A 12,015-nucleotide genomic window follows, 5' to 3' on the forward strand; every position below is an offset into this window, starting at 1 on the left:
GTTCAGAACCATGTGGGCTTCACTCCAGAAGCATTTACATCTGAAATCATTCCCTCACAGCTTCAAAAACCTTTACCTGTGTGGCCCAGATTAAAAAAGCAATGACAAGGATGCCTGGGTGGCTCAGTTGGTTAAGTATCTGTCTTCGGCTCAGGTCATGATCCTAGAGCCCCAGGATCGAGTCCCAGGATCCGGATCCCTGCTCAGCGGGGAGTCTCCTTCTCCCTCTGCCCCTCCCTCCTCTCATGCTCGCTTTCTCTCAAATAAATAAAATCTTAAAAAAAAAAAAAAAAAGGGCGCCTGGGTGGCTCAGTTGGTTAAGCGACTGCCTTCGGCTCAGGTCATGATCCTGGAGTCCCGGGATCGAGTCCCGCATCGGGCTCCCTGCTCGGCAGGGAGTCTGCTTCTCCCTCTGACCCTCCCCCCTCTCATGTGCTCTCTCTCTCTCATTTTCTCTCTCAAATAAATAAATAAAATCTTTAAAAAAAAAAAAAAGAGCAATGACAGGTTTACCAAACGGATGACCTCTAGGATGGTGTATGAAGACCTGATGGGGTCTTTCAAATAGATATGATTAGTACAGTGATGGAGGGACTGGAATCCAGATGATGTGCGTTCGAATCCTCACTCAGGCTGTTGGTAACTGCCTTAAATATATTACTCGCTATCTCTGTGTCTCAGTGGCTCCATCCCTTAAGTGAGGTTTAAATTATATAACCTGTCTCGTAGGGTTGTTGTGGGGACTAAGCAAGATAATAAATGTAAACTTTGCTTGGCACAGGGTGGCAAGCTATACTTGCTGGATCTTTTCATAGCATGTTTGGGTAACCCCTGGAGTCCACGGTCTTAGGCCTCCCTATTCTTCAACTCTGGGTGGAGCTGACATTCTAAGGTAGGGGATGGTCTCCAAGCAGGGGGTCTGTGAGCCCCGGGAACTGAATGTGACCCTGGGACAGGGAAGGAGGCCACAGCTCTGTTGCATAGTGACAGGGCTTTCTTTGTGTGTGGAAAGAAAGGGTGCTGTTTACAGGTAACTAGGTGGGGGGTTATAATCTGTAAAGAAGTTAAAGGTTAAATGAAGGGGCTTCTTCCGGGGAGATGAATGGGACCTGGTGCTCTGAACCAGCTGGGTTGTCCAGAGGGTCAGCCTTCTGGGCCCTGCCCACCTCATAGATGGGGGTCTGGGGTTTATTATGCAGATTAGACTTGGCCTTTCCCCGTGACCATAGAAACCGAACGAGTTCTCTTGCAACAGTGCTCTGAGGAAGGGTTATTTAAGCCTGGCATGGCAGGATCGGCTGCAGCACAGACCCTCCTCAGAAAAGCCCAGAGCCCTGGGCCCTCTGCTCCCAAGTGAGATGGGGTGCCAGACAAGCAAGAGCACCAAAGTGGTGGGGGAGTCCCAGAAACCCGGAGAACAGCCCGGGGGAGAAGAGCCAAATCTGGAGGCTGGTGCTGAGGCGGCAGATGGCAAAGACACCTCATTGAAGGATGGGGGCCCTGCGCCCAAGAGCTGAGGTGCTTTCCTCTAGAGTCGGTCCAGACCCTCACTTCATTCCGGGAACTGCCTTTGGCCAATGAAACCTGAGACAAGCCCAGTCCTGAGAACCTCCAGACAGAAGGAGGAGAGAGAAATCTCTGCCTTCAGCACGTACGCTCCTCAGGCTTTGCTCTTTGGAGCTGTGAGGAATCCTATTTCCCTGGCTCTCCATGAAGAGGACAAAATAGGTCTTCACACTTCATTGTGGGCATTGCCCACAGCTTCTGGAGATGGGCGAGCCCCGTGGCAGACTGTTCTGGCTCCGGGGAATAGCCATGTGCTCATTCTGGGGACCCCCAGCTGCCTCACCTTCTGACCTCTCCTAACGTCCACTGGGCTGTGCAGGTGTTGGTTTGCTCTCTTTCTCTCTCTCCTTTTCTTCAAGAGCTGGCTGAAGAGCCCACATCCCTAGCAGGAACGTTTTCATTTGGCTCGCTCCGCACTGTTGGTATGAATAATTTAATATTTAACTGGGAGAATTTTTAATGAATTATGGGAACAATCAGGATCAGGCTGTGATGGGAGCAAATGGAAGGCAACGGGCCTGGTCATCCCAGAAGGGGAGACTTGAGTGCTGGGGGGAAGGAAAGAGGAGGGTGCATGTTCCTGGTTTTCGAATCCCCAGAAAACTGCCCCTCTGCTGAGATCCCTGTGTCTCCTCATATCAAAAGTCTGTCAATTTGGACCCTGTAGCATCTGAGCTATCTGAATCCAGCCCTCAAAAATATTTCGCTGTTTACTAACATGCCTGTCAGCCTTTCTTCCTCACCCACACCCCCCCCACACCAACCCTGCGTGTGTTTTGTTTTTAATTTGAAAGCATTTTAATTTGAAATCAAATGGACATGTTTGCAAATACGTGATGACAGACACATCTGAAAGACAGGCCTGGGGATGTGAGAAGAGAGGGCCAGCCAGAAGGGGTGGGTGTAACTCTGTGGAACAGAAGTGAGAAGAGAAGCTCTAGAGTCTTCTCTTTATGCCAGGCACTGCCGCTGACGAGTTTACAGGGGTGCTTTATGGTAACCGGCACGACCGCTCCCATTTTATAGATGAGGCCATTGAGGTACCTAGAGGTTAAGTCACATGCTTGAGCTTGGCTATTCAGGACGGAGCAGAACCCAGAGCTGAAGCCAGGTCACGTGACTCCCGGATTCATGCTGTTCATCACTGCCGAGTCCTGTTTAAAGTGGAGGGTCTTCCCTGTGAATGCATGCAAATCCAAGCCTGTGCGTAGGGGGGACCATTTCTCTTTCCTCATTTGGATGTACCTGCCTACGAAGAAGTAGGCAACTGGTCCACTAGGCCTGTGTGTGCCTTGAGAGACCTCTCTTTTCACCCTGGTGGTGGGGGAGGGAGGGGGTGGTTGGGGAGGAGGAGGGGGATGGAAGGGGGAGGGGGGAATCAAGGAGGAGAGAGAGAGAGCACGAGCGTGAGTGCAAGCTATTGGAAATGACCCTTCTTTTTGGCCATAGAAACCTCAGAAACTGAACGGGAGTCTTTTGAGATGACAAGGTAACCAGGCTGAAGAGAAGGAAAAGAAGCAAGGACAAGAAGTAAAGCAATTCAGCCTGAAAAAATGTTCCTTTTCCTTCAGCAGAGCCTGACATCTTCCAAAGACACTGCAGGAAAGACTGGGCCTTGTCAGCTGGCCCGGGGCCCTGCGCCGTCCCTGGGGGTGGTAAACTTTGAGTGGGCCAGGAAACAGGCCTGGGCTTGCAGCTGGGGATCAGGAAGTTTGGGGCCTCTTTCTGCAGCTTACTGGGGATAGGCCAAACTCGGGGAACTGCTTTCAATTTTTTTTTAAGACAATTCTGTTTTTTTTCCCCTTCCTCCCTCCTAATGGAAATTCACGCTGCAAAACAGGGCTTTGTGTGGGAAGAAGCGGCTCAGAGTGCACCCTCAGGACTCCTGGAAAAAGTTCTCAGCTGCTGGTGAGGCTTTGAGGCTGGGTGGTGCTCATCTCCCTGGTTACTGAGAGGTGGGCCTCAAACTCCGCTTCTTACCAAATCAAACGAAGGAGGGAGGCTCCAGGTCCTTAGACATTCAGACGGTGGTTTGTTCTGCTTCCTCCTGGGATGGTGCAAAATGCTCATTTCATTAAATTCCAGATCTCTGAGGGCTTTTAAAAATCGGAAGCTTTATCCACCTTCAGCTGTGACAGGCTTGCTGCATTTTGCCAGGAAGTTCCTCTGTAACAGGAAAAAGTACCCAGTTTCTTTTTAAAGACAGTCCAATGATTCCATGGGGATCCAGTACCACTCATCTGTCTCCCTCTGAGGCTCAAGTGCCTGGGGAAAGTGGTCAGAATTATGTCCACTCAAACATAACTTGAACCTTTTATTTATTATTATTATTATTATTTTAAAGATTTATTTATTTGACAGAGAGAGGCACAGCGAGAGAGGGAACACAAGCAGGGGGAGTGGGAGAGGGAGAAGCAGGCTTCCCGCGGAGCAGGGAACCCCATGTGGGGCTCGATCCCAGGACCCTGGGATCATGACCTGAGCCGAAGGCAGACGCTTAACCGACTGAGCCACCCAGGTGCCCCTAACTTGAACCTTTTAAAAGACAGGTCTGCACAGACTCTGCCCATCACTTGAATGCCATTGCTCTGGCCCACTTCCCAAACTACTGGAAGAGGAGGGGTTTGTTTACTAGTCAACTTATCTATCTACGTACCCTTCCACCTATCCTTTCTTCCTTCTAGCCATCCAGCCATCTATCCATTCCTCTCCCTTTATCTATCTATCTATCTACCTATCTATCTGTCTATCTATCCATCCATCCATCCATCCATTCAGCTCGCCCTTGGATTTTTCATCTATATGAGGCAATAAATTTCCCATTTCAAACCAAAGTCACTTATTAAACAAATACTTAATTGAGCTTCTACTCTTCTCTATCACTCATTCATTCCTTTCTTTCTTTATTCATTCATTCACTCAGCAGTTACTGGGTGGCTACTCTATGCCAAACTCCTCATGGTTAATGAAAGGTTGAAGTGTGTCTTTCTGGGAGCATAGCCTGGAACAGGGTGGTCCAGAGAAATCCTTCCAACCCAGGTGAGGCCTGAGTGGAGGCTTCAAGAGTAAGTAGGAATTAGCTAGAGAAAGAGGATGGGTGCATCAGGAGAAGGGGAACGTATGACCCAAGATTGGTAGCTGCATGGGGTGTGATGTGCAGTGTTGTGGGAGCCTGAAGAGCATGTCACATAGTAAACAGGAAGGTGACGCTTGACAAGTGAAAGAGGACCAGGTCATGGAGGGCCTTGTATTTTATACCAAGAGGCTGAGAGTTCATCCTGATGCTCATGAGGAGTCCACTGAAGGACTTCAGGCAGAAGAACAAAGCTAGGACATCGATTGCTTATGACTGCTTGGTATCCTGCCTTCTGGTAACAAAGCCCATCTCTTCCCCTGGCAGGACATTTTTCTTTCCACTCTCAGGTTACATGATCCCATTCTCAGGCTCCAGGCTGAGCACTGCTTATACCTGGTCAAAGTGATTAGTTCAAAGGAGGTCATCTGGCCCAAACCAGTTCAGACTTTTTGTTGAAGCAATTAGCAAAGAACTATCCACTTTCTTTTGGGGTTAATAAAATTGTAGGATTTTTTTTTAAAGATTTTTTTTTTTTTTTGATGGAGAGAGACACAGCGAGAGAGGGAACATAAGCAGGGGGAGTGGGAGAGGGAGAAGCAGGCTTCCTGTTGAGCAGGGAGCCCGATGTGGGACTCGATCCCAGGACCCTGGGACCATGACCTGAGCCGAAGGCAGACGCTTAATGACTGAGCCACCCAGGCGCCCAAAATTGTAGGATTTAAGTCTGGAATCTCTTAGTGGCATTCCCCACTGGGGACGTCCTTGAGAATGAAACCATAGAAGAGATTGGGGCCGAGAGAAGTGGAGACCTATTCCTGATGAACTTGTTTGGGCAACTATCCCTGGATGATTAACACAAACCAGTATCTTCTCATTTGTTTGTTTTTTTTTCTTGCTGAGAGTGGTTTGAATTTGGTTTCTGTCATTTTCAAAGAGTTCTGAGTACATCAGATCAACTCAGATTTATATTTTCAGTGGAGTAACTTGGTAGCTGTTTGAAAGATGAAGGTGAGAGGGATAAAGCTAGACAAGAATACCAATTAGAAGACAAATGCCCAAATTAAGAAAGATATATTAGGTAGCTGTCACTATTTATTGCAAAGCAACCAGGCACAAAATCTCAAAGCATAGACTTTCTCTTCTTTTTTTTTTTTTTAAGATTTTATTTATTTATTTGAGAGAGAGAGAGAGAACGAGCATGGAGGAGGGGCAGAGGGAGAGGGAGAAGCAGGCTCCCTGCTGAGCGGGGAGCCTGACACAGAACTCTATCCCAGGACCCTGGGATCATGACCTGAGTGGCAGACACTTAACCAACTGAGCCGCCCAGGCACTCCGACTTTCTCTTCTTGATCACATGTCTGTGGGTCACTGTGGCTCAGGGGATCAGGCTATCTGAAGAGTGTTCACATGATAAGTAGCAGGAGCACAAGCGACTGAGTCCAAGGAAGTATCCTTTTGCATGGAGGGTGGGGGAGTGATTGTCAACAATAATCTACTCTGACACAAAAGGGAGAGGGTGAAGAAGACAGATTCAAGAAATATTTAGGGGGTAAAATGAACCAGTTTTGGTGATTGGTTTTTCATCGGGGTTGAGGGAGAGAGAGGAATCAAGGTTTCTGCTGGGGTGATGAGCTGATGATGGTGCCACAATACGAGAAAGGGACTCCAGGAAGAGGGATAGGTCTAGAGGGAGGGTGAGGAGTTGAGTGTCAGAAGGGTTGAGCTTGAGATGCTCATATGACAAAAATAGTAACTTGGTGACTGATTTAACTAGACTTATCGTGGGGATCATTTCATGATATATACACATATCAAATCATTATGTTGTACACCTGAAACTAAAAGAATGTTATATGTCAATTATACCTCAATTAAAAAAATAGCAAACGTTTATATCACTCTTACTCTGTCTGGGCATTGTTCCAAATGCTTTATATGTAGGTCTCATCCAATCCTCACAACCACCCTATCCTCACTTTACAGATTAAAGCACAGAGAATTAAATAATTTACCCCAGGTCTTTTAGCTCTCAAGGACAAAGCTAAAAACTGGCATGTTGGCTAGAGCTTGAGACTTAGAGAATTTATTTGGGAGTTGTGGGAACCCTCTCGGACCCCCAGAGTTGGTATAAACATTGTTTTAAAGTGGAAATGTTTGAGGGCTGCCTGGGTGGCTCAGTTTGTGAAGTTTCTGACTCTTGGTTTTGGCTCAGATCGTGATCTCTTGGGTTGTGAGATCAAGCCCAAGGTAGGGCTTGCTGCTCAGTGGGGAGTCTGCTTGAGATTCTCTCCTCTGCCCTTCCCCCGCCTTAAATATATAAATGAATCTTAAAAAAAATTTAAGAAGTGAAAATGTTTGAACACAGAAATGCAGACAGAAATCTTTTTTATTTTTTATGTAATCTCTACACCCAATGTGGGGCTTGAACCCATGACCCCAAGATCAAGAGTCACATGCTTCACTGACTAAGCTCCACTGATAAAGTTCTTATCTGAACTTCGCTTATCACTTAAAGCAGAAGCTGCTGAAGATACAGCTGCTATTAACTCCCCTCCTAGGGGGTTTCCTGAAAATTCATTTGCCAAGAAGGTAGATTGCCCATTTCCATTGGTATCAAAGAGCTCAATAGAAACTTCCATACTGTCCCACTGAAGCTCTAAAAAGCTCATTTTGTTTAATTGGTATACATACATCTTTCTTTGGGCAACTCCATGAGTTTTTCATTACTCGAGCTCTCCTGCGCGCACATGTGAAAATAAATCTTGTCTTTTCTTCTGTTAGTCTGTATTTTTTCATTAAAATTTGCGGGCCTCCAACCACTGGACCCAAATTGGGAAAGGTAAAGTTTTCCTCCCAACAGAGTCATCAGAACACTTTCAGTTAAAGCCCGGGAGTATATTAGCTCCCTGCACCATCTCCCCCCACATATATACCCTGAGGGGAAGAGCCACTCACAGCAGAAGAGCACATGTCAAGGGAGGATCTCTGGAAAAAACAGTATTTAAAGGGTGATGGGCTGGAAAAGCCACAAAGAAACCAGAGAGGGACGAAAGGTCAGACTAATGGAAGGTTACTCAGTGGCTGTCATGTGTAGAGCCCTTCCCAAGTGCCAGGCATTGTGCTCAAAGGCTTTACAAAAAATTATTTAATTTGCTCCTCATAATAGCTCCATAAGGCAGGTAAAAGTCACATATTATGGCGAGACAACACATTTATGAAGGTTGGATTAATTGCCCAAATTCACACAGCTAATTAGTGTCAGGGCAATGATTGAACTCTAAGGAGATGGTTTTAACCGTGGCAGTGGATTGAACAGTATCCTCCCAAAATTCTTGTCTTCCTGGAACCTCAGAATGTAATCTTATCTCGAAATAGGAGTTGAAGATATAATCAAGTTAAGATGAGGTCATACTGAATTAGAGTGGGCCCTACATCTGAAGACTGGTGTCTTTAAAAAAGAAAGGAAAGAAAGATTTGGATACAGAGACATGGGGGAAGAAGACCATATGAAGGTAGAGGTAGAGGTTGGAGCCAACAAACCACAAGCGAAGGAACACCTGGGGGCACCAGAAACTGGAATAAGCATGAAGGATTCTTTCCTAGAGCCTTCAGGGGAATATAGCCCTGCTATCACCTTAATTTGGACTTGTAGCCTCCAGAATGAATTTCTGCTGTTTTAAGCTACCAGTTTATGGTACTTTGTTATGGCAGCCTAGCAAACTATTACAATCACTGTGCTATCACTGGCTTTCTTAGAGTAGAAGACTCTAAAGAGAGTGATGTCAGTGAATTCCAGGAGGAGGGATGGATTGTCGGGGTTGAGGAAGGGTAGAACCTGCCCCTTTAGAGGTGTTTCTGAATCACACTTAAGGCTTCTTTAAGGTATGCACTCTCACTCTCTTGATTTGGAGGAGCCTCATTCCTGTTCCTCTTGTTAAAGAAAAAATTACTCGTGATGTTTGTTAAAGGTGGTAAGGCAGACGTACTCAGGGGGACTACCTCAATGGGGTTTTGTAGTGGGAGAGAAAGATCAGGTTCAACTTGGACTACACCAAGGACAAGTGGAAATTTATTGCCAAATAGCAAGGTAAGGGTTAGTGGATGGAAATAAGAGGAAACATCAAGGCTGTGGGGGATTCTTGCTTGACTGAATCAATAAAATTCTTTTTTTTTTTTTTAGAAGATAATGTTGATTTTTATTTTTTTTATTTTTTAATTTATTTATTGAGAGAGAGAGAATGATAGAGAGAGAGCATGAAAGGGAGGACGGTCAGAAGGAGAAGCAGACTCCCTGCTGAGCAGGGAGACCGATGCAGGACTCGATCCCGGGACTCCAGGATCATGACCTGAGCTGAAGGCAGTCGCTTAACCAACTGAGCCACCCAGGTGCCCAAGAGAAAGGAGTTTTATTTTATTTTATTTTATTTTATTTTTAAAGATTTTATTTATTTATTTATTTGAGAGAGAGAATGAGAGAGAGAGAGAGCACATGAGAGGGGGGAGGGTCAGAGGGAGAAGCAGACTCCCTGCTTAACTTCGGCAGTCGCTTAACCAACTGAGCCACCCAGGCGCCCCCATGGTGAAGAGTCTTAAGTCAGGCTTTTTCTGGTGTGTGGGGGCTGTGGTTGGGCTGGTCGGGTGGGTGGGTGGGGGGCTGGAAGGTAATTAGGACAGGTTCTTCCCATAAAAGGGTAATTCCACTGGGTCTTTCTGGAATCTATGGCCAGTTACTTCCTCCTAGAGAGGTTGCCTGTGTTGTCCCATCCTTGTCACCTTTCGAAAGAGTAAAGAGGAAGTATGACTGTGCTGAGGGATTCGTTAACATTGCATCAAGCAGCAGCCAATAAATTGAGCATCAAAACTGAGACTTTGAAAAAAAAAAGATTAGTTAAAAATCTCAAACAACTTCCTGACACTTCTTTTCTTCCTCTAAATCTTTTTGGAAAGTCTCTCTGTCCCCTCCTCTTCCTAACCCCCGACAGCAACACCCCCCAAAAATGTTAGAAAATACCCTCATTATGCTGATGAAAATGCTGTGAGATTCTCTATTATTACATGAACTTAATTTTTTTCTCATGAAAAGCAATATAAACTTCTAGTTTCCAGTTCCACACATAAGGAACTTGGAAGTTGCCACTCCATCTTAATAACAAGTAAAAAACTAAATAGACTGAAAAGTCAACAACTCTTTGGATTCACAAGGGGAGGACACAGGGCAAGCTGCTGTGAAGATTGGCAAGACAGACAGGTTTTCACAGGGAGTCACAGCTTACCTGGAAGAGAGACTTATGGGTAGAAGCTGCCTCAGAAACCAGTGCAGGGGAAGGAAAACCTGAACTTGTAATTGATGAATTGCTGGAGGCTCAATGTGGACAGTCCTGAGAGTTAAAAACCCTAGAGGAAGCCAGTTATGGGTGGTCCTCCTACTTTCATGAGTTTTACCTCCAAGAACTCAACTAGGTTCTTACAGTAACTTCAGAGAAAAATCCCCTTATGCTTCTTGTAGGGGGCAGGGGAAAGGAATCATTGTGAAATATGCTGGAATACTCTGTTAACAAGGTCTATCCTCATAGGAAACTGGTTAACCAGAGCTTAACCTGCTGGGGTATTATCAGAGCCTAACTGTCCTGGGGAAGGGAAATACCCAATGCCATTCAGTTCTAGTCCTCCACTTGGGAGAAGGGGCACCTTGGTGGCTCAGTCGGTTAGGCATGTGCCTTTGGCTCAGGTCATGATCCCAGAGTCCTGAGATTGAGCCCCACATTGAGCCCCACATAGGGCTCCCTGCTCAGCGGGGGGAGTCTGCTTCTCCCTCTGCCCCTCACCCCACTCGTGCTCTCTCTCTCGCTCGCTCTCTCTCAAATAAATAAATAAAATCTTTAAAAAAATTAAACTCCAGCCCACTGTAGCCATCCTGTCTCACTCAAGGGGGAAGGAAAAAAATTGAGAAGCACTTGTGAAGTTCACAGTTTGATGGCACAGGATCACGAAAAGACAGACCTAGGACTTGCTTCGGCAGGACACATACTAAGACCAAGACGTAATCATAGGACTATAAAATGTTTCCCCTTTCCCTACACCTTACCACCACGTTACTAAAAACCTATTTACAACAATTCCTTTTACCCAGTACTTCATGTCTAGTTATCAAGAAAAACTATAAAACATACTAAAAGAAAAAAAAAAACCATGCAATCTGGAGAGACAGAGCAAACATCAGCACCAGACATGGCAAGGATGTTGGAATTATCAGACTGGGAATTTAAAACAACTATGATCAAAATGTTAAGAGCTCTGGTGGGTAAAATAGACAGCATGCAAGAACAGATGGACAATGTAAGCAGAAGGATGGAAATCCTAAGAAAGAACCAAAAAGAAATGCTGGAGATAAGAAACATCGAGACACAAATGAAAAATGCCTTTGATGGGCTTATTACTACATGGAATATGGTTGGAAGAAATCATCTCTGAGCTTGAGGATATAGGAATAGATCTTGAAAACTAAAATGCAAAGAGGAAAAAGACTGAAAAAAAAAAACACAACAAAACAACCGAGAGCAAATATCCAAAGACTGTGGGACAACTACAAAAGGTGTAACATACATATAATAGGAATACCAGGAGAAAGAAGAGAGAAAGGAACAGAAGAAATATGTGAAACAATAATGCCTGAGAACTTCCCCAAATAAATGTCAGACACCAAAACACAGATCCAGGAATCTCAGAGAACACCAAGGAGCATAAATGTCAAAACAGACTACACCTGGGCATATCATTTTCAAACTACAGAAAATCAAAGATAAAGAAAATATCCTGAAGGAAGACAGAGGGAAAAAATCATACCTATAGAGGAACGAAGATAAGAATTACATCTGTGTTCTCCCCAGAAACCACGCAAACAGGAAGAGAGTGGAGTGAATATTTAATATGTTAAGAGAAAAAAAGAGATCAACCAAAGAAGTTCTTTATAGATTTTGGATACTAGCCCTTTATCTGATATGTCATTTGCAAATATCTTCTCCCATTCTGTCGGTTGTCTTGGTTTTGTTGACTGTTTCTTTTGCTGTGCAAAAGCTTTTTATCTTGATGAAGTCCCAATAGTTCATTTTTGCCCTTGCTTCCCTTGCCTTTGGCGATGTTTCTAGGAAGAAGTTGCTGCGGCTGCGGTCGGTCGAAGAGGTTGCTGCCTGTGTTCTCCTTTAGGATTTTGATGGACTCTTGTCTCACACTGAGGTCTTTCAACCATTTTGAGTCTATTTTTGTGTGTGGTGTAAGGAAATGGTCCAGTTTCATTTTTCTGCATGTGGCTATCCAGTTTTCCCAACACCATTTGTTGAAGAGACTGTCTTTTTTCCATTGGACATTCTTTCCTG

The 12,015-nt window shown here is 45.2% G+C and overlaps 1 protein-coding gene across 1 annotated transcript; it reads left to right on the plus strand.

The window, feature by feature from the left end:
* The first annotated feature begins 477 nt into the window (after positions 1–477).
* Positions 478–2,894, plus strand: CHD9NB (CHD9 neighbor). Its single transcript, XM_081806587.1, has one exon. It carries the CDS (start codon positions 1,359–1,361, stop codon positions 1,515–1,517), a length of 159 nt encoding a protein of 52 aa, XP_081662713.1. The 5' UTR covers positions 478–1,358; the 3' UTR covers positions 1,518–2,894.
* Positions 2,895–12,015: the final 9,121 nt, after the last annotated feature.

This window comes from Leptonychotes weddellii, chromosome 16 (assembly GCF_054177405.1).
Source record: "Leptonychotes weddellii isolate Sample4059 chromosome 16, ASM5417740v2, whole genome shotgun sequence".
In the NCBI taxonomy this organism is placed as follows: Eukaryota; Metazoa; Chordata; class Mammalia; order Carnivora; family Phocidae; genus Leptonychotes; species Leptonychotes weddellii.